The sequence below is a fragment of the Oryctolagus cuniculus genome, chromosome X, assembly GCF_051225735.1.
Source record: "Oryctolagus cuniculus isolate XC-2025 breed Fujian yellow rabbit chromosome X, ASM5122573v1, whole genome shotgun sequence".
NCBI lineage: Eukaryota > Metazoa > Chordata > Mammalia > Lagomorpha > Leporidae > Oryctolagus > Oryctolagus cuniculus.
Window position 1 is genome coordinate 52,409,881 of NC_142888.1, and position 23,775 is coordinate 52,433,655.

General features: G+C 40.4%; 1 protein-coding gene across 5 annotated transcripts in view; it reads right to left on the reverse strand.

The window, feature by feature from the left end:
* Positions 1–23,761, reverse strand: part of PHKA1 (phosphorylase kinase regulatory subunit alpha 1) — a 119,699-nt gene extending 95,938 nt beyond the window's left edge. For 2 of the 5 annotated variants that reach the window (XM_070066327.2, XM_017349631.4), the window contains exons 1-4: positions 23,240–23,456; positions 21,937–22,095; positions 15,085–15,132; positions 12,082–12,250 (exon numbers count right to left, since the gene is read on the reverse strand). In XM_070066327.2, coding sequence (XP_069922428.2) covers positions 12,082–12,250; positions 15,085–15,132; positions 21,937–22,095; positions 23,240–23,317 — 454 coding nt within the window. In that variant the 5' untranslated portion in view covers positions 23,318–23,456. 5 annotated transcript variants of the gene reach the window in all.
* Positions 23,762–23,775: the final 14 nt, after the last annotated feature.

Here is a 23,775-nt window from a genome sequence, read left to right on the forward strand (position 1 = left end):
AGGAAAAAGGGAACAAATATATAGAACTAGTCAATTATCACTTCAAGCTTTATAGGTAGCTGGGGTGATTAGATGACCTCACTATTTCCAAGTAGTCCTATTTCCATTTAGGAACAATGGAAAGTAATTTGATTCCTAAACAATAACACAAGACCACAAGTCAGTCCTAGGCTAATCTCTAACTAAGTAAGAACCAAACATTTTAACATAGAAGAATTTTATTTGTTATTTTTAGTGTTAATAAAAAAAGTCTCAGACTTTTGATTCTATAAGAAACTATTTTACAATGCACTTAAGTATATAAACTTAGACATCTGGAAGAAGAAAGACATCTCAAAAAGAGTTGGAAGGGGTCTAAGTCAGAAACAAGAAGTAATAGACAAAATTATGATTTTTAAGGAAGATTTAAAACCATATTTTCTGAGTAAAATGATGGTTATTCTAAATGTAAGCTAAATAGCTACTGATTACACATAGTATTTTGATTGAATTTCATATTTAATTTTACAAAATAAAGATTTATTTATTTTGCAAGCCAGAGTTACAGAGACAGAGGGAGAGACAGAAAGTGAGAGAGATCTTCCATCCACTGGTTCACTCCCCAAAAGGCCACAATGGCTGGAGCTGGGATGATCCAAAGCCAGGAGTCTGGAGCTTCTTCCACGTCTCCCACGTGGGTGCAGGGGCCCAGGAAATTGGGCCATCTTCCACTGCATCCCCAGGCCATTAGCAGGGAGCTGGATCAGAAGTGGAACAGGACACAAAGAGGCCCCCACATGGGATGCTGGCATTTTAGGGCGTGGCTTTACCTGCTATGCCACAATGCTGGCCCTGAATTTCACATTTAACTTTTACTACAACCATAAGAAGTGAGTATTTTTTTAGCTATATATTTTCTCCATGAGGCATAGAGAGAGAAAATATTTACCTAAGCTCATGTAATCAATAAATAGTGGGACTAGACTCAATTGAGTGCTAACTTCTGTGTCACTTCAGAGACTGAGTTCCTAAGCAAAATTCTATACTATTTCCTAGTATGCACAATATGCTCCATTTTTGTTTATAAACTCTCTGCACACACACACACACACACACACGCTTTGAAAAATCTATACCAGGAGGATGTTAACATCATTATCTTTGGTGGTAAAATTCAAGGGAGCTTTATTTTCTTGTTGTTTGGACATGTTTGTAATTTTTCAATATTTGACAATGAACAGGCACTACTTTTTAAATTAAAAAAGTTATACAGAAAAGCAAAATCATATTAAATAAAGCAGAAACCTGGAAGACACACTGCATTCAATTTTACATAAAATTATTAAATCCTGAGCACTAAGACTTTTTGTATGTATAAATTTACTACTCAATTAACTTTGAAAACATCTCTTTCACAACAATAAAGTTTACTGTCTATGTAGACTACTTCATTCTAACCACAAAATCATTTCAGAATTGAAAAATCAAAAAGCTTATTTTTCCTTTACAGTCTATAAGCAAACAGGAGGAAGAAGAGAAGAACATATTAGCTAGAGACACTAAACTTTAAAGCTTCTCATATTTTCCTGGAAGAAACTATTTTGTTTAAACAAAAATTTGTAACCAAAACAGCGTGGTTTAAATGGAAATGATTACATCTGCCAGTTATGTAACTTGAGCTACAGGCAGAAAAAGCCCAGAATCTGCAGTTTGCTGAGCAATGGGTACATCCACAGAAGCAAGATCTAGGGCAAAAGCTTCTTTTAAAAGGGTATGGGAGGGGCCGGCACTGTGGCACAGTGGGTTGAAGCCCTGGCCTGAAGCGCTGACATCTCATATGGGTGCTGGTTCTAGTCCCAGCTGCTCCACTTCCCATCCAGCTCTCTGCTATGACCTGGGAAAGCAGTAGAAGATGGCCCAAGTCCTTGGGCCCGTGCACCTGAGTCAGAGACCCGGAGGAAGCTCTTGGCTCCTGCAGCTCTGGCTGTTGCAGCCATCTGGGGAGTGAACCAGCAGACCTCTCTCTCTGCTTCTCCTCTCTCTGTGTAACTCTGACTTTCAATTAAATAAAATAAATCTTTCAAAAAAATAAATAAAAGGGCTTGGGAATGGGGGCTGTTGTGGGTTAGCAGGTAAAGCCACCACCTGCAACGCCATACAGATGAAGCTCCTGGTTCCTGGCTTGGGCCTGGCTCAGCCCTGGCCACTGAGGCCTTCTAGGGTGTGAATTAGCCAATGGAAGATCTCTTTGTTTTCTCCCTCTCTCTCTGTAACTCTTTCAAATAAATAAATCTTTAAATTAAATAAATAAATAAAGAGCTTGGGAATGGAAAAGTCCACCGATGTTCTTAGAAGTGTGATGTAAAGTGGTTGTCAAATGCTTCTTAATGTCAGCTTTCAAATGAACTCCACCATCAATGTCCTGGATGATATTCACTCCTGTTCAGAAACAATTCTTAGCACAAAAACCTCCCATATAACTCAGCACTTAGTAACCCTCTTTGATAAGAAAAAAATTCAAACTATAGCAAAGAGTATACAGAGAATCTTCCTCCTACCTGGAATCATATCATGCCAGCCAGCCCCTGACAAATCTCTTCTCCAAGTAAGCCAGTCTTAACTAGTTTCTTTTGTATCCTTTCAGAGATATGTTATACATATATAGACATTACCCAAAGGATAGTATACGACGGGGCCTCAAAAAGTTTGTGGACAAATGGAATTAAACAATAATGCACGTTTTCCATGAAGTTTTTGAAGCCCGCTTACATTATATTCCACTTGCTTTTCTCGCATATAACTTTGGAGATATTTTCAAACACATCTATCTGCCTCATTGTTTTAACGGCTACATAGCATTCCACTGAATGTCCAGGCATGTAACCAGTACCCTATTGAAAGACATTTAGGTCTTATCTAACCTTTCATCACTACAGTCAATGCTGCAATGAGTATCTTTGTGTGTGTATATATATATATATATATCTTTCTGCATAGGTGTTAGCATATCAGGGTAAATTCTTTTTTTTTTTGACAGGCAGAGTTAGACAGTGAGAGAGAGAGAGAAAGGTCTTCCTTTTCTGTTGGTTCACCCTCAAATTGCGCTGCGCTGATCCGAAGCCAGGAGCCAGGTGCTTCCTCCTGGTCTCCCATGCGGGTGCAGGGCCCAAGCACTTGGGCCATCCTCCACTGCTCTCCCTGGCCACAGCAGAGAGCTGGACTGGAAGAGAAGCAACCGGGACAGAATCGGCGCCCCAACCGGGACTAGAACCCGGGGTGCCAGTGCCGCAGGCGGAGGATTAGCCAAGTGAGCCCTGGCGCCAGCCAGGGTAAATTCTTAGAAGTGGAAATACTCGGTTAACACTTCATGCATATTATTCATGCAAATTATTTTTCCCAATATTTTATTATGAATATTTTCAAACAAGAAAAATGAAAGAGTTTTATAAAGGACACCTGTATACATACCCACCAACTGGACTCTGCCATTAATGTTTTACTATACTTTGCTCCTCACATATCTATCCATCTTATTTTTTATGCATTTCGAAGTTGCAGATATTAGTACACTTCCCCCTGATATAATTCCACACTTTATATATCAACCAAAACTAACTGGCTATTTACATAAAAGCTTACAAACACAGGCTTCAATAAAAGATTTTCATCTCTGCCTTACTCTAGTTCAGTGGATAAGAAATAGAATGTCCTTATAGTTTAATTTGCAGTCCTTTCATTAGGAGTAAGCTTGTGAGTCTTTTTATACATTTATAAGCCATCTGTATTTCTTTTCTTATGAACTGCTTGCTTATGCCCTTCATTTCTATGGAGTTGCTGCTTTTTGTTATTGTCTATCGATATGCTTATATACATACACATCGCTCATTACTAAACTTTCATTTTTCTTCTTTCTGTTATTGAAATTTTAATGAATATAAATGAAATTAGTCTTCGTCCATACGTATTCCAAATATTTTTTCTAGTTTGTTTGAATTTCAACTTTGTTTATAGATTGAATAGCTCTTATCTGAAATGCTGGGGACCACGAGTGTTTAGGATTTTGAAACATGTGCACATACAAAGTGAAATATCTTGGGGATGGGACTCACATTTAAACACAAAATTCACTTCTATTTTTTTTTGACAGGCAGAGTTAGACAGAGAGAGTGAGAGAGAGAGAGAGAGAGAGACAGAGAGAAAGGTCTTCCTTCCGTTGGTTCACCCCCCAAATGGTCACTATGGCCGGTGCGCTGTGCCGATCCAAAGCCAGGAGCCAGGTGCTTCTTCCTGGTCTCCCATGTGGGTGCAGGGCCCAAGCACTTGGGCCATCCTCCACTGCTCTCCCGGCCCACAGCAGAGAGCTGGACTGGAAGAGAAGCAACTGGGACTATAACCCAGGGTGCTGGCGCCACAGGCGGAGGATTAGCCTAGTGAGCTGTGGCACCTAGTCTGTAGATAATTTTGCACATTTTTTTTAAGAATTATTTTATTTATTTGAAAAACAGAGTTACAGAGAGGTAGAGCCAGAGAGAGAGGTCCTCCATTCCGCTGGCCCACTCCCCAAATGACCGCAATGGCCAGAGTTGAGCTGATCTGAAGCCAGGAGTCAGGAGCCTCCCCCAGTTCTTCCAAGCAGGTACAGGGGCCCAAGGACTTGGGCCATCCTCCACCGCCTTCCCAGGCCACAGCAGAGAGCTAGATTGGAAGAGGAGCAGCCAGGACTCGAACTGGCACCCACATGGGATGCCAGTGCTGCAGGATGGGGCCTTAACTTACTGCACCACAGAGCCAGCTCCAATTTTACACATTTTATTAGTCCACCTGCCATTAGACTGCAAGCCACCATATGAGGTCAGGTGTGGAATTTTCTACTTGTGGGATCATGTTTGTGCTCAAAAAGTTTCAGATTTTGGAGCATTCTGGATTTCAGATATTCAGATTAGGAATGTTCAATCTGTAGTATATTTTTCTTTGCAGAAATTTTTATGAAAAAATTTTATCCCATTAAATTTTCTATACTTTTATTATTTCATTTTTTGCATCTATATCATTGTTCTATAACAGACATTTTAAATCACAGAACTGTGTACCTTTGGAACTAAACAAGAATATATGACCAGTGTCATCAGACTGTAAACTCCTCCTGATCTATGGCTGTTTCAAAATAGCTACTATTCCATGAGGTAGTAGTAGCAGCAAATGATCTTTTTTTTGCAGGAGTAATAATCTTAACTTCTTAGGCTGAAAAGGGAAAAGAGCTAGTAACACAGGCATCAGCTTCATAGCTTCATCTTTTCATTTTTGTGTGCCAACATGAGCAGAGCCCAAGAGAAGAGAGGAGTATAAATGTTATTGTTTGTCTTTTATGGTCTATCATAGCTAACTAATTACTTAATGCCACACATTTTTACCATATGTCTCTTTGCTAATGATATTCTCTGTTTACACGGTCTTCCCCCTTCTCATCTTGACATTCTACTGTTCTTTCAAGGCCCAACTTAAATTCTATCTCCTCTGTGATGCTTTCAACTGTTCCTCCTCTCCTGTGCTTCACAGAATTTTATTCTTCATATCATGGATAAATATGTACCTGAATTTTAAGGAAAGAATAATATGATATTTATATTTGCTTCTTCTAAAAGTATCTCACATGGCCCCTAAAAGTACCTAACAGTATTGTGAATGGTATTAAGCAATACTTAACAACAGACATTCAAATGTTTATTCATGATAGAAAACAACTTTGTTAACCACAGGAAAGGGACCAGTCTCTAGCAAAATCCTTAAATGCAGGACCTGTGGATCTTGTTCCTTCTGAAGAGCCAAGACACTGCTTATGCAGAAATGAGTACACATGAACTAAAGTAGGGCTGAGTTAGGCTAAAGGTGACAGTGCTATATATAAAAGCACATTAAAATGGCCGGTTCCGTGGCTCACTTGGTTAATCCTCTGCCTGCAGCGCTGGCATCCCATATGGGCGCTGGGTTCTAGTCCTGGTTGCTCCTCTTCCAGCTCAGCTCTCTGCTGTGGCCCAGGAGGGCAGTGGAGGATGGCCCAAGTGCTTGGACGCCTGCACCCACATGGGAGACTAGGAGGAGGTACCTGGCTCCTGGCTTCGGATCGGTGCAGTGCGCTGGCCACAGCGCGCTGGCCGTAGCGGCCATTTGGGGAGTGAACCAACGGAAGGAAGACCTTTCTCTCTCTCTCTCTCTCTCACTATCTAACTCTGCCTGTCAACAAAACGAAACAAAACAAAACAAAACAAAACAAAACAAAACAAAAAACACCTTAAAATGTTCAGGACTCCAAGAATGGAGCTGATTCATTGGTCTGCTCCATTAGATTGCCTTGCATACACCTGTTTAACATTAAGCCTCCTTCTCCCTCATTTTAAAAAACAACTTTGTTGATATATACTATACATACCTTAAAATTCATGCATAGAGAGTATATAATTCAATGCTTTTTAGTATATGCAGACTTGTGCAACCATCATTACAATTTTAGAATGTTTTCATTAATTCAAAAAAGAAACCCTGTACACATTAGCAGTCACACCCCATTTCCCTTCAATACTAACCCCTGAGCCTAAGTAATAACTCATCTATTTCCTGTCTCTACAGATTTGCCTTATTGGACATTGATATATAAGGAAATCAGACAATATGCAGCCTTTTATATCAGGGTTCTTTCACTTAGCATAAGGTTTTCAAGATTCAGCTGTGTTGTAGCGTGTATCAGTACTTCATTTTTAAATTGACAAAAATATTCCGTTGTGTGGATATATCAAAATTCACTTATCCAATCTGCGGTTGATAGACATTTGAATTGTTTCTGCTCTTTGGATATCATAAACAATGCTGCCATGGGCATTCATTTAAAAGCTTTTGAGTAAATGTATGTGTTCATTTCTCTTGGAAATATATGAGAAGCCTTCAAAGAGCTCATGGAAAATGCATACTATGGAAAAACCATGCACCAATTTCAAGTTTTTTCACATTAAGATAATATCTTTTAATTCTACATCCATGAACTTTTTTAGTATCTTCATGTATGGACTTCCAGCCTCCAGAACAATGAGAAAACACATTTCTGTTATTTAAGCCATCCATCCTGTGGTAACTCTGTCATGGGAGATTAACATACTGTATTATAGGTTTTCCTCTTACATTTAGGTCTATGATTTATTCTGAGTTAATTTTTAATCTATGGCAGGAGGAAGAAGTCCAATTTCATTCTTTTACATATGGCTATCCAGTTGTTCCAGCACCAGTTGTTGAAGAGACTGATCTTTCCACATTGAATTATCTTGACACCCTTGTCACAAATCAATTGAACATAATGTGATGGTTTATTTCTGGACTATCAATTCTATTCCATTAATCTACACATCTATTTTCATCCTAGTACCATACTATTTTGGTTACTGTAGCTTTGTAGTAAATGTGAGTCCTCCAACTCAAGATCGTTTTGGCTATTCTGGGTCCCTCATATATTCATATGAATTTTAAGATGTTTGTCAATTTCTGCAAGGAAACTTGCTGAGATTTTTAATAGGAATTATGTATTATGGCCTACCATACTGTCTATCCTGGAGAATGGTCCAAGTATACTTTAGGAGAATAAGTATTCGAGAGTTCTTGGACTAATGTTCTACAGATGTGTGTTAAGTCTAGTCAAAGTTTTCAATTTCCTATTGATCTTCTACCTAGTTCGTTTTTTCCCAAAGATTTATTTGTTTATTTGAAGGGCACAGTTACAGAGAGAATGAGAGTAAGAGCAAGAGCAAGAGACAGAGAGAGACTGATCGATTTATCTGCTGGTTTACTTCCCTAGTGGCCGCAACAGCCCGGGCTAAGCCATCCCAAAGTCAGAAGCTCCACTGGGGTCTCTCAGGTGGGTGACAGGGGCCTAAGCACTTGGGCTACCTTCTCCTGCTTCATTAGAAGCAGCCATTCATTAGGAGGGAGCTGGATGGGAAGTGGAACAGCCAGGACATGAACCAGGGCCCATATAAGGCATGGGCCATATGAGACTTTACCTGCTATGCCACAATACTGACCTCCCACCTAGTTGTTGTATGAATTATTTTTATTTATTTATTTGACAGAGAGAGAGAGAGAGAGAGAGAGAGAGAACTCCCATCCACTGGTTCACTCTCCTAATGCCTACATAGCTGAGGTTGGACTGGGGTCAGGGCCAGGAGATGGGAACTCAATCCAGGTCTCCTACATCGATGGCAGGGATCCAACTACTTGAGCTACCACTTGTTGTCTCCCAGAGCGCTCATAAGCAGGAAGGTGGAATTGGGAGCAGAGCTAGACTCGAACCTATGCACTCTGATATGGTATGTGGGCATTTTAACTACTAGGTCAAAAGCCCTCCCCTGTAACAACTGTTTTGAAGACTCTATCTCCCTAAGGTCAACATATAGGTCCTTTCAGAGGCAGTTTGTGTTACCTGCTTTTTTTCTTGTGTACGATCCTTACTTATCCTTCTCTCTGCATTATCTAGTAAAAACTACATATTTTAGGTATATGTTTCAAGAACTCTAGATACCAATATCATCTTCTCTTGGCTTGATCACTTATTTAGTGACTTGGCTGGACTATTTCTGTGAAGTCTATTTTCCCTGCAGTATGTAGCCTCTGATGTTCTGAAGGTGCAGCTTTGAGGAGGTACACCACTACCCTGGAAGGGCAATGTTTTAGCAGGTCCTCATCAACTATCTCTTTTCCTTGATCTGTTAAGTTCCTGCCAGTGTTGGTATCATACTCAGTTGTTTGCCTCCACTAACTCCCAACTTATAGCTCTATTTGTTTGTGTAATACCCTAAGGCATAAATCGCTCCTTAATCTAATCAAATTCAGGCTTCTTTTCACATGATCTTTGGGACAACATTTTGAGACTTGTTCCAACACTAGGAGGACTCTTTTTAGCTGTCTCTTTCTTTGGTTTTCTTTATTAAAATGCTTAGCTAGTTTTTGGTTTAGGTTCTTGATCTTACTGAACCACTGGCCTCCTATTAATTGCTTAGAAACAAAATCTCTTTTTTTTTCTTCTTACTTTTTTTTTGTTTTTTGTTTGTTTCTTTTTTAAGATTTTTCTCTTTTGCTTTCTGAAAGTTTTCCTTAGGCTCAAAATACCCCACATTCTATTCTAAATGAAGTCAATTATCTTGGGAAGAGTTATGGAGATTTTTATCCTTACAGCCTGCCTCTCTGAAGGAAAATTTCTGTGCCAGTGCTCCAGAGCTGGTGGCAAGAACAGTGGAGAAACATTCCTACTTTACAAACTGACAACTCAGTAATGGTGGTAGCCTCTGATCTCAGTTTGCCTCTCCCAGTGCGAAACCTCCACCCTATGAGATAGGAGGGTCAAGGACAACTAGGGCCGAATACTGTTATCTTGCCCTGCCTGAGATAAAGCTGCTTTTCCACCCGTGAGGCTGGGGTAGGGAGGAATGAAGCTCCAGAACTGATCTTGTCTGGACTAGGGCTTCTGCAACATGGATCTGGAGAGGATGAAAAATGATGGCAGCCTACATCTCTTGGTATCTGGGAGCAGAGGAAGAATTATGTCCCTAGGCTATAATCACCTAGAATAACATTTCTGTTATGTGTGCTGGCATAGGGGAGGGTGTAGGTTGAGACCCAAATGCCACCCTCTCTCACTGCTCATACCTAGAGTTAGTAAATATCCTCAAATAAGTATTACTCCATCTGCTGTGTGTCCTTTGGATAATTTCCAAATGACTTAGTGGTTGGTTTTCTGAAAATCATTTTTAGCATTTATGGTTGTTTTGTTGGGAGAGGGTCCATGGAGCTCCTCTTGTCACCATTCTATAAGTTGCAGTCAGCTATTGTGTAAGACTCTTTTAAAAAGGTCTATTTTTTAAGTATTCAAAAATGTGGAAAACAGTGCTAAATTCTCGAATGAATGATTCAGTCTTTTATAAGCCTCTTTGGTATATTTCTGCATCCATAATGGGCTAAAAAAAGGGAAAACTGGAGACCGGCACTGTGGCACATTAAGCTGCTGCCTGCAATGTCGGCATCGCATATGGGTGCTCATTCAAGTACTGGCTGCTCCACCTCGGATTGGGCTCCCTGCAACTGCACATGGGAAAACAGCAGAAAATGACCAAAGTGCTTGGGCCCCTGCACTCATGTGCAAAACCCGGAAAAAGCTCCTGGCTCCTGGTTTCAGTCTGGCCCAGCTCCATCCATTGTGGCAATTTAGAGGGTGAACGAGCAGACAGATGGAAGATCTCTGTCTCTGTCTCTCTGTATAACTCTGCCTCTCAAATAAAACAAATTATTTTATTTTTTTAAGATTTATTTATTTGAGAGGTAGAGTTACAGAGAGTCAGAGTCGGAGTCAGAGAGAAAGAGGTCCATCCGCTAGTTCACTCCCCAAGTGGCCAATCCGGAGGACTGGAGCTGGGCCAGTCTGGAGCCAAAAGCCAGGAGCTTCTTCTGGTCTCCCGCGCGGGTGCATGGTCCCAAGGACTTGGGCCATCTTCTACTGCTTTCCCAGGCCATAGCACAGAGCTGGATCAGAAGTGGAGCAGCAGGTACTTGAACTGGCGCCCATATGGGATGTCAGCACTCCAGGCAGCAGGTAGCGCCTTTCTTAAATTTTCAAAAAGCAAAAACAACAAGGGATATTTAGATACTGTTTGGTTTTAAAATAATAATAGAGGGGGGCTGGTGCTGTGGTGCAGCCGGTTAAGCCATGGCCTGCAGTGCCAAGCATTCTGTATGGGCACCAGTTCAATACTCGGCTGCTCCACTTCCCATCCAGCTCCCTGCTAATGCACCTGGGAAAGCAGCGGAGGATGACCCAAGTCCTTGAGCCCCTGCACCCATGTGGGAGACCCAGAAGAAGCTCCTGGCTCCTTGCTTCGAATCGGCCTAGCTCTGGCTGCTGCGGCCATTTGGGGAGTGAACCAGCAGATGGAAAATTGATCTCTCTCTCCCTCTCTCCCTATTTCTCTGTAACTCTGCCTTTCAAATAAATAAATAATTTTTTTAAAAAATAATATTAGAAACAAAGTGATAGATGCCGCTTTTAAAATAAACAAAATCTAAACATATATTTATCTGGAGAGAAACTTTCCAGGCAAAATAGGGAGTATGTGGGTAGGCAGTTCATAATTTTAAGAAAAGATTATTCAGCCTCTGGGCTGTGTGTTTCTAAGGGCAAAAGAGCAAGGGCTTTTCACCAAATATTTATTTCTTTAAGAATATGAGAAGAATAATATTCTGTGGGAATTCCCAGCCTGGATGCCCTTAGTATCAGATAGCTCTATAATCAGAAAGGGAGATAAAGAAAAATGTTGTATTGTGAAGAGCATATTAACTTACTCAGGAATATTTATAACTATACATTATTAAAAGAAGGATATGCAGAAAATCACCCGATACGTCACAGTTCTGTGATACTCTAAAATCACATTCATTGTCCCCACCCCAATTAAGGAGAAATAACAGAAATTATGCTGTGTCTTACATTTTCCTTTTTGCAGGTAAAGTATCTACAGCTAATTAACAAAACCACATGAGAAACGTATAATATTCAACAATAAAAAAGCAAACATTTTGATTCTGACACCTAAGTTAATTCCCTTACTATAATTTAAATATAGAGATATGTAGAGGCCTTATTTATAATATATTCATAAAGATTAGTATAAAGCAGGTAATTCAATTTATATTTTTACTAACTGCAGGCTTGTCAGCATAAAGAGTGAAAATAAATAACAAACCCTAGTGCTTCTTTCCCCTATAGAATCTGAGGATTAATAAACAATAAAAATATCTGTCTAAAGAAGATTCACACCAGACTTCCTGGATCTCAATTTTAGAGAATATTATTTAGTATTCCAGACTTGTTTCTCAGTGTTAACAGAATATTAAGCAGGCTTCAAAGAGTTGTTTTTCTGTATAAGCCTTGCAAGATGTTATGTTTCCAATGTGCCTCTTTCGGCAACATAAACAGCTATGCTGTTTTCTAGCCAATATCTTAGGAGAAGCCATGTGCGCCAGAGCAAATACTCCACACTCAGGCGCTCCGGGTACTTCTCTCTATGTACTTACCAGAGGCAGTCATTTGTGCTAAGAAGAGCAAGTACACAGAAGTAGCATCCAACTGCAGGTGTCCCCATTGATCATCACCCACTACAGTGGCACAGGTTTTGGTGTTGTACTTGGCATGGAGACTATCCTTAGTACTCTGACTATACTTGAAGGATTCTACTTTATCCACCTGAAAGAAAAGACAGTTAAAAGAAGGATATACAGAAAAATCAAGCCACACTTCCACTTCTGTAGTACTCTAATGTATATTATTGCATTATATCTTCAGGCAATTGTGAATATTTAAAATGTATTGGTACCACTTTTGCCCTGTTGTTTTTCAATCTATTTCATTAGAAAATAATGCCAAATAATCAAAACCAGCTATTTCCTAAATTGCCTCTCTTGCATACCTCAGATGCCGCTTTACCACACTATAAACTGAGATTCAAGGTGCTGCAGCTTAGTAAGAGAGAACTGAGTGTGAAAAGATTCAGAGAAAGGTGTGACAGAAAGGCTGAAACCAGAGGTCAGGAGGGAAACACCAGCGAAGGACAACTGAAAGACTGATTCCCTGAAACTCAGACTTGATTATATGATAAATGAGATTATTAGTTCTTAAATCTGGTTTATGAAGTTAATGCCTTTAAATCTGGTACGGTAGAAAATGCAAATATCTAAAATACAAAAATAAAGTGGCAAAGGCAGGGAAAAAAGAGAAAGGATAGATGTGAGACAACCCAGCAGAGAGAGCACTGATAAAGTTCAGAAGACCAAAGTTGATGTCTTTCTCCTTCAGACTTATTGTGTGTCACTGGGCAGTCACTTTATCCATCTGGGCCTCACTTTCTTCTTCTAATAAAACATAATCTTGAGCTCTAGAAAATCGCATCAGATTCAGTGTGTGCAATGTGCGTTAAAATTTCCTAGGATAGGGAGTGAATGTTTGGCATAGCTGTTAAGTGACCACTTGGGACGCCTGCATTTCATAACAGAGTGCCTGGCTGGAGTCCTGGCTGTTCTGCTTCCTGCTAATCTGCACCCTGGGATGCAGCAGGTGATGGCTCAAGTACATGGGTTCCACACAGGAGATCTGGATGGATTTTTGGGCTCCTGGCTTTGGCCTGGTGCAGCCCTGGCTATTGTGGGCATTTGGAGAGTGAACCAGCAGATGGGAAGACTCTCTCTCATTGTCTCTGTCTCTGTGTTTCGAATGTGAAAAAAAAATCTCCTAGGATAAAACAATTTTTTTTTTTTTTTTTTTTTTTTTTTGACAGGCAGAGTGGACAGTGAGAGAGAGAGACAGAGAGAGAAAGGTCTTCCTTTGCCGTTGGTTCACCCTCCAATGGCCGCCGCTGCAGCCGGCGCACCGCGCTGATCCTGGCAGGAGCCAGGAGCCAGGTGCTTTTCCTGGTCTCCCATGGGGTGCAGGGCCCAAGCACCTGGGCCATCCTCCACTGCACTCCCTGGCCATAGCAGAGAGCTGGCCTGGAAGAGGGGCAACCGGGACAGAATCCGGCGCCCCAACCGGGACTAGAACCCGGTGTGCCGGCGCCGTAAGGTGGAGGATTAGCCTATTGAGCCACGGCGCCGGCGGATAAAACAATTTTTAAATAAAGCACTTTGTATAAAAAGATATCACAAATAAACTTAAAAATAAAGGGTAGACTGCTATTTACAAGGCATGTGACAAAGGAATCATAACTGAAATGTACACAAATTTTCAAATAGGCAAAAATAAGATGGATCCATAAAGGAAAATAAGCAAAGATCTTAGCAGCAGTTTGCCAATCAGAAAATGCAAATTTTCAACCTACATATGAGAAAATGCTCAAGTTCACTCAAGGTCAGGAAAATACAAATCACTAAAAAAGATACACGTCCAAGGTCACTTCTCACCAATTCTAAAATCTAAAACACTTTGAAAAGGTTTTTTCCTCTATATTTTGCACCAAAATTCATTTGGTGGCAACAAATTTACATAGGCATTTCTATAGTCTTTGTATATTCCGCTTAGTGTGAAATTACATGTTTCCCTACAGAGATATTAATGTTCTTGACTATGGAGTGCTGTCCTGGACCCATTGAGGGCATAAGATAATGTACAGTATTTCCACTGTATAAGGGAACCTCAAGAATTCATGGAAGAAGGAATTCAAAGGCAAGTTCATTTGGTGCAAAAATATTTTGAAATCCATGTATAGTTTTTTCATATTATACATCTTCCACAAACTTTTGCAAGACCATTTGTATACATAGATTTCAAAAATGTAAGGCACCAAAATAAACTTATCAGTTTAGTCCACTTTCCACGAAGCTTTTAAAGAACCCCAATACTTCCTTTTTTAAATCTGAGAAATTTTTTTTTTTTTTGACAGGCAGAGTGGATAGTGAGAGAGAGAGACAGAGAGAAAGGTCTTCCTTTTGCCGTTGGTTCACCCTCCAATGGCCGCGCTGATCCGAAGGCAGGAACCAGGTGCTTCTCCTGGTCTCCCATGGGGTGCAGGGCCCAAGCACCTGGGCCATCCTCCACTGCACTCCCTGGCCACAGCAGAGAGCTGGCCTGGAAGAGGGGCAACTGGGACAGAATCCAGCGCCCCAACCGGGACTAGAACCTGGTGTGCAGGCGCCGCTAGGTGGAGGATTAGCCTAGAGAGCCGCGGCGCCGGCCGAGAAATTCTTAATTTGAAAGTTGATCTGGTGGCTCCACAGCTTTCAGATGAGGGTTTTTAGACTTCTATCAGCTTTTACCCAATAAACATAATTGCATGTACAGTAATGACGAAGTACTTGTAGATGAATTTGTAGATGGGAAACAACAGACTGGAAGGAAAACATTCTAGAGGTAATTGTGTGATGAGATTATGGGTGACATTTTTTTTTCCTCTCAATTTTCTAAATATTCTAAAATGAGTGCGTACTACTTGTGAAACTGAAGAAAATATAAGCTATAAATACTTGCCAAGGAGTAGATACTACTCTGCTATGCTTTCATCAGAGAGGAAGCTGTTCCCAGCGTCATACCTGTCTGATCATGCAGTGCAGCAGTCCTCTCATCAGCTTCACTACACTCTGCAGAAATAAACGGAAACAAGACTGTTATAAACATCCCTAGATACAAGAACACTTACTCAGCAACAGCAGTTGGTACATGACCTTTCGAGAACAAGTAACTCTATCCTGGGTTCCTATTTACATGGCATTTACTTTATAGGGACACAGAAGAGTAGATTGCAGCTAAAAGTGGAATCAAAAGCTACAGTTTGTGATCCCATCCAGATACAAAAAATAATCCATGTTCTGTAGGTTTATGTAAAAATAAGATGAACATCTTATTGGAGGACAGTCTACTTGGAGAAAAGAAGCAAGTCAGCTCAAAAATCATGAGGCTCTGGGTTTTATGAGAGGTCACCAAAAAGCCCACAGAAATGTATGTTATGAAAAGACTATGCATATATTTCCAATTTTTTACACCAAAATAAACTTATCTTTTAATTCCACTTTCCCATGAACTTTCTGAAGTCCCTTTGTATATCCTATGGCCGAGAAAGGCTTCACCACAATATCATTTTTATTTTTTCTAAACTAGGCAAGATTTATCTTCAAGAGTTCATAGAAATGTTTATCTGGACATTTTCCCTGAGGAATAAAGTGATTTTCAATTTAGAATAAATGTAAAGGCAAATTGTTAGTATGACTCAATCCTTTCTCTATGAAAAAAGTCACAAATTTCTTAAGTCTTAAGTCATCACTATTTCTCTTACTAGGGCTTGAAAATTTCTCAAGTAGCTTGTTTTCCATTTATATGTTCCCAAATTCTGATGATCAGCTATATACTACCCAGCACTTAGAAGGATCCATCAACAGTGATACAGGTAGGCAATATATTTTGGAAGAACATAGCACTGAACACCTTCTCCACTTTTCCAAAAAGCTTTCTGTTTCACAGTCCAAAAGAACTCCAATCACATTACTCCGGGGAATGCTAGCTCAGAGGTGGCTTCAGGACACCTCTGAAAACTAATCTACTTGGGTGCTATATCACTCTGTTATTTTTTCAAAGCACATTCAAAATACACAACAAGCAATAGGCACGATGAGGATAAGTTCCTATTAAAGTATGTTCCAACTCTTTATGAAGACTTTTACTAAAAGTGAAGATCATTTCTCTTATTATTACTTCAACCTTAATGAGACTAGCCCTTTCATATACCTTGTTAACAAAAATTATTTAAGAAAGCCTTCATTTATTCAGTTCTGATATGTGTTACAACATACTGAAAGTTTTCTACCATGTACTTTCTTTTCCAACATCCAACAAATTAGAGTGGTAAGCAGAGGCAGGATTTTCAGTTGTCTTTTCTTTAAATCAGTAACCCAAAGGAACTCATTTTTAAAGCATACTGATTCTTAGGTCAGAGTGCTATTTTAGAGTGACTGCCATTCTATGAGTCTGCTATGTGAATTGCTTCTCATGTTGAAACATTCTCTCCTTTTTAATTCTATCCATTGTTATTCCTAGACACTTGATCTTACTTATGAAATTTGTACTTGTTAAATAAATGGTTTCTTAAAAAAATAAACAAAGCATATTGAGGGCCTCTAATCAATCAATATAGGACTTAACTTCTATACTATTCTATAAGACCCCTCAGTTCACTTCATTGGCTTCTTTGCTATTTTACTTCCTTAGTCATTTTCTCTCTTGCTTACCCATCTATCCTGTTTTGTGACTATTCCTATCTAAATTTTCTTTAACTAAAACAGCAAATCTGGGGAATCACGTTCTCAGTGGAAGATGGAAGATTCCTGATTTCCAACCACTTTTGTCTTCCTGGATTGGCCATTATCAGCCATTTTTGTCTTCAAGTTCAGGATAAAATCAATAGAAAAGATGCAGAGGTAGGAGTGACAGGAGGTATCTGTAGTTTGTCCCACACACGGGTTGTTTTCTGACTCAAGTACACTAGATGGTGTAAATTATACGTGCACATTTATATACCAGGGCTTCTACTCACACAAAGTAACACCTCACCTCATATTTATTTCTTTTTTTAAAGTTAATTTACTTTTAAAAATTTTTGTATTTCTTTTTATCTATTAGAGAGGGGGGTGCACTGCCTTCTGCTGGTTCTTTATTTCATTTCCCAAATGCCTCCAGCAGTTGGGCCTGAGCCAGGCCAAAGCCAGGCCAAAACCAAAATTTGGGAGCTCAATCTGAGTCTCTTACATGGGTGGCAGGAACTCAATCTCTTGGGCCATCACTTGCTGCCTTCCAGTATGTGTATTAGCAGGAAGCTGGATTCAGGAAAGGAGTCAGAATTCGAACATGAACATTCCAATATGAGATGCAGGCATCCCAAGTGGTGTCTGAACTGCTAAGCCAAATGCCTATACATCATCTACTTTTTTTGAGGACATGGATCTTTGTACCTGTGAGTTGACCATATAGTATATAATCATATACAGTCATATATACCAGATTTTGTGGAACATAAAGCAAGAAAGATGGGAAGATATGTTACAAAAACTGAATTACAACATGGTCTACTCAGCAATTCCTAATTATTCTTTACAGCTCAACTCTTCTATGTGAACTTTCTTTGCCTTGTTCAAGGAAAGTTTAGACAATCCTGCCTTTGTGTGTTTCCACAGAACTTAATACTTATCTTCAATATGTACAGTACCTACAGTACCTGGCTTAATGTATTGTAACTATTTATTTATATATATGTCTATCCCATTGACTATAAACCCCTTGAGAAAAAGGAGCAGAGACCATGTTCAGAAAAAGACATTTAGTCAATTGACTAAGCAGGTTGTATATAAAAAACCTAACTCATGTCTGCAAGTAACTTTCAAAAGTCTTCTCCAAAAGCAAATTAAAAATGTTATATCAAAAATAAATATAGTGCTATGTTGGAAAAAATAAATAAAAAGTCAAAAAAGGCAAAATTTGAAAAATCATGTAAATGTCTATATATTTTGTCCAGATTTCTTTTTTGTATCTATTACAGGACCTTGCACATAACAATTATACAAACTTCATTAAATAAAAAAAAAAGAACATGTTGAGTGGTACAGACAATAAGTGACCTAGAAATTCAAAGAGAGGAGTCCTGAGAAAGAAGTGATGACTGTACAATCGAGTGGTCTGTAAGGACAGGGACCATCAATAAAGTGGGATTGGTGCTGGGATTTCAAAATAGGATATTTGGATATTTGAATAGGTTTGGAGAAGACACAACCTGTAAAGACTTGGAGGTAACAATGTCTATGGCTTCATTTGGAGGAAAAAATGCAAACAGGACTGCATCTAAAAGTCCTAACATCCATGTTGTATGCACACCACCAAATTCCAGCTTCATCTCCTGCCCTTTGTTCCCTTCACTTGTAAACTGGGAAGAGTAATAGTTAATTCACATAGCATTGTGAGAATAAAATACTGGCAATTACTGGGAAGTGTTTGTACAATGAAAGCTATTTACAAAGATGTTAAGTGTTTTTATTAAAGGACTGTTCCAGAAGTAATGAATGCACTTAGAAAAGCTGAAAATTCAATCCATCTTCTATTCAAAATGTATATTAGTATACCAAAAGTTCTGAGAAAGCATCAATTAAAGAAATATGCAGTTTAACATAGCCCCAAACTTATTTGGCCTCATGTTCCACAGAACACAATATGGGAAACACTCCAAGTAATGTTGCCTGGGTGACTGGTAGAATGAGGACACCAATAAAGGGTTACTTGGTGAATTGTTGTTTGGGAATTTATTTATTTATTTATTTTTGATGTTGTTGGGAAGATGGGATTTCAGGCACACTGAGTTTGAGCAGACACAGGTATGCAGATAAAACTGATGCGCAGACCATGATACGAGGGTATGAAATTAAAGTGAGGTCAGAGCTTTATTTTGGAAGATTTCAAAGTCCTTCTTATAAAGGTAATTAAATTCAAGAGAAAAGACGAGAGACTGCACAAACAAAACAAAACGGAGGAAGAAGTAGAACTTAAGGCAGCCAGAGTGATACCTGCTTGTGTGCTTATTTATTGTTTATGGGTTTCAGACGGTATCCTGTGTCTAAGAGAAAGGGGCATTTGTAAAAACATGCACGTGAATAATTCTGTTCTCAGTCTAGGATATGGTAGCTGCCTAAGTCCTCATCTCTTTTACATCCAGAATTCTCTTCAGTTCTCTGATGTTATTTCTCAGAAAGAAACCAAAGTGAGAATTTGAAGAAAAGGTAGACAGGATTAACAATCAATGTTTTGGGAAAATCCACACAATAATGGAAAGTTGACAGTAGCTGACAATTTAATTATGGATTTATTAGATTTAATCTATGTTCACATACTGACCATATATCAGTCATTATTAACCCTGGGGGTACATTAGAATCTTTTTTTTATATTGATGTCCAGGGATTCTTAAAATTGTTCTAAGACAGGATAAAGGTATGTCTTAAAAGTTTCCCAAGTGATTCCAATGTATATTCAGAGTTTAGAATCATTCATCTAGATCAGGGACAAGTCTAACCCACTGTTGGTGGTTACTGTCAATAAAGTTTCATTAGAGCATAACCATACTCATTGTTTATATATTATTTCTGGCTGCTTTTGCACGACTACAGTGTTGAATAGCTGGGCAGAGACTTCAATGCTGAAAATACTAACTGGCCCTTTACAGAGATGATTTTTGGATTCTTGGTCTAGATTAATCCTGAACCAAGTTTGAGAAAAAAATTAATGTGATCAAATAATAAAACCTCTTTGTAGAATGACTGGTCAATAGGGAGACAAAATACTTTTCTAATAGTATTTGAAAAATTGGTCAAATTGTACTAGATATGTAATTCCAGCTTTACTGATATTAATTTCTAGCAAAAACATAAAATATTGAGATCAAAATATCAAAACACTAAAACCAGGAAGTAGGATTTCGGGAGGAGCAGGATTACAGTTCACTTTTAGTACTTCTCTATATTTTCAAAATTTCTACAATGGTATTATTTGTATAAAAGACCTGTACAGATAACAGCATTTGATCTGTACATCCTGGGCTACAGCAAAGACTCCAATAATTTCTTTTGGCAGATGTATGCACCTCACAATAATGCCTGAAAAAATAACAAGTGCCTACTGTTGCTGAAGATAGCACAGTGCAGTTTTCCTATTGCTAAGAACTGCAACTCTGTAATATGCTGGTACTTTTAGTAATAACCAAAGCTCAGTATTCTGACTTATAAATTTAGACTGGAACTCATTTTGCCTAAGTCTGAGGATGATTAGTAGAGAAAACGACTGGTGTAGAAAGAATCTTTTCCACTCCTGGATAAGAATTCATATATATCTTACAACTAACAGCATAGTATTTCTACATTAAAAGTCCCATATAGTGGGTGGGCATTTGGCCTAGCAGTTAAAATGCCAGCTGGGACACCTGCATCGCCTACTGGAAGCCCTGAGTTTCAGTCCTGGCTCCATGCCTGATTCTAGCTTCTTGTTAATGCAGACCTGCCAATGCTCAAGTAGTTGGGTTCCTGCCATCCACAGTAGGGGACATGGACTGAATTCCTAGCTCCCAGATTCTGCCTGGCCCAGCCCTGGCCATGGAAGACACTGGAGGAATGAACCGGTGGATGGGAACTCTGTCTATTCTCTTTCTCACGCTCTATTTCTCTGCCTCTCAAGTACATTAAAAATTATTAAAGTCTCATATAACTTAGAATAACTTGTTTTCTGGGTCATTCAAGAAGATACTGCTCCCTGAGTGTCAGAACAGTTTTATGAAGGATGCTAGTTTATGAGAAGTGCCTTGAAAGTTGGCTTTAAAGCATCTGCTGATTCTGACCTCATTTTACACGTGGGGAGGAAGCAGGGGAGCAATAGGGTCTGAAACAGTGGCCATAGCTATAAAAATCAACAAATAACCTGCCTGGTGTCTAGTCTGAAAGGTCTGTTATTTGTGTGTTGCCCTCATACAAATATGGGAAGTCTTTGAAAAAGTACATGGCAAATGTATTATGAAAAAACTACAAGGCCGGCGCTGTGGCTTACTAGGCTAATCCTCTGCCTTGCGGCGCCGGCACACCGGGTTCTAGTCCTGGTCGGGGCGCAGGATTCTGTCCCAGTTGCTCCTCTTCCAGGCCAGCTCTCTGCTGTGGCCAGGGAGTGCAGTGGAGGATGGCCCAAGTCCTTGGGCCCTGCACTCCATGGGAGACCAGGAGAAGCACCTGGCTCCTGCCTTCGGATAGGCGCGGTACGCCGGCCGCAGCGGCCATTGGAGGGGCAACCAATGGCAAAGGAAGACCTTTCTCTCTGTCTCTCTCTCTTACTGTCCACTCTGCCTGTCAAAAATAAAAAAAAATAAAAAAACTACATATGGATTTTAAATATTTTTGTACCAAAATAAGTTTATCTTTGAACTATTTCCACACATTTTCTGAAGTACCCCCATGCCACCAATCATTTTCAAAAATGAAGCAAAGTAGTAGATATCTGCCCCCAAACATTCTTGTCAACGAGAATAAATATGATAGAGGCTGCAAAATACATTTACGTAGAAAGAGGATTATACATTTTAGGAAAGATCTCAGGATGGGATTTTCCGCTGTAATGGAACAGACTGTGCCCCCTTCCCTGAATCAGCAAGTTTCAAGTTTCTACTGCAAAAAAACAAACAAACAAACAAACAAAAGACCACTTCAGAACAATTCAAGAAAACCTTTTGCAATGTAATTCCAGGACGGTGAAGAAAAAAGAGGACAGGCAAAATACAGTTCTCTTAGCTCCTGCCGGCTACATTCAGTCTTTGCTCCCCTTTCCCCAGCAACCTCACATAGCTCTGAATCTCCTAAAGTTTTTACTCTGAATACCTGCTCCAGTTCGTAGGCCTTTGCTTTATCCTCATCCCGGTCTGCATTCTTCCGATAGGCCAGGCCCAAACCCCACACAGCCAGGATGCTGTACACATTATCTCGGACCCATGCGTCTTTCTGATCATAGCTAGCTGGAAGCAAGCCGGTCACTGGATTCTGCAAGGTGGAGAAAAAGGATAGCCAGGTAACCACAGGTTCTTAATATTAGCAAACAGAATCTACCAAATGGGTTACTTTGGGACTCTGGTCTTTCCTCTAATTCCCCCTAACCTTCTCTTCTGATCAACTGCAGGCAAATGCTGTCTTTTTCAACTGAGGTATGATTGACAATCAAAAATTGTGTGTACTTTAAATGTATAATGTGATGGTTTGCCATTGGTTGTGTTCATTGTGAAATGATTACCATCATCCGGTTAATTCATTCATCCGTCACCTCACTTAGTTCCCTTTTTTGATGGTGAGAATACCTGCCATCTATTCTCTTAGCAAATTTCAATTTTATACAAGTAAGTGTTATTAACTATAGTCCCAATGCTGGTTTACATTAGATCCTCAAAACATATTCTTAGAACAGAAAGTTTGTACCTTTCGCCAGTATTATCTTAAGTAAGGGAAAAGAGCTGGCTGAAGCCTTACAAATCTGAAATGTGTGTATCATTTTTAAAAGAGATTATTCAGGCTTATTGTTAAGAGAAAAGCATCATTAAAAGTTTTATCTAAAAACAGCTTTAACTTTTCAGTTACAAAGACTGACCTACCAATGAAAAAACCAGCCATAAAGGTGTAGGAAACATATAATTATCTGTATAGACTGACCCACCAATGATAAAACCAGCAATAAAGGTGTAGGAGACATAATTAACCATACAGAGTGCCTTCGACCTTCACAATGGTCTAGCTTAAGAGAGCTTAAAGTTCCCTATGTCTTTTCTCTGGGAGAAGGGCAAGATAACACACAAACCTGGGAGTCAGGGGGAAGTCAATGAACAAGCCTCAACAGATCTTGCAAGTCTGCCCTTGGAGCCCATCTGTGGCTGCTGCTGCTGCTGCTACTGGTGCTGCTGGTGAGGGGTGCTGCAAAGCTGTGACCCAGGGGGCTTGTGTCTATCCGTGCCAGACTCTGGTTCTGCTCCAGGCTCAACATCAACCTCTTTTTCCCTTTCGGGGTCCTTTATGGCCTCCCCAAGCTAGGGGGCAGGAATACTTGTCACCCCTTCACACACACAGGTTCACTCAGGGTCTGTGTCCAGGCTATCACACTCCACATCCTGGGTGATAACAGGTGACACCCCACACTTACCTGATGGCACAGGATGGTCTGTTGCACCAGTCGAGCGTAGCTGTCCAGTCGGACCCCGGAGTTACTCCGGCTCCTCATTGCCGCACGTTTCTAATGGTTTCAAAGAAATGACCCACGTGTTGCACGGGGCTTCAGCCCCAAAGAAAGGCAGCTTCACAGCAGCTGCACTTTCGCTGTGGGCAGCCCAAGTGCCAGGCCCGCCAGAGCCCCCGACCTCTAGGGCCTGGGGCCAGCGGGTCTCGCCTGGTGCTCTCGGCTCCGGCGGCCTCCGGAGTCCACCACGCGCCAGAGCTGCCTGGAGCTTCGGTCTGTTTAGGGCCTCACCGCAACGCTTCCGTAGCCGCTGCCCGCTGCTCCCCTTAGTGCCGGCCGGCGTCCAAGCGTGGCTCCTGCATCTTCCGCTCTCCTGGCGGAGACAGCGGCGGCCCAGAGACTCCCGCCTGGCGGCCCACAACAGCTCCCTCGCTGCGGCGCCGCCTCCACCTTGCAGGGGACGCTTGCGAGCGGGCGGGCGAGAGGCGGGGCGGGCGCGGCGG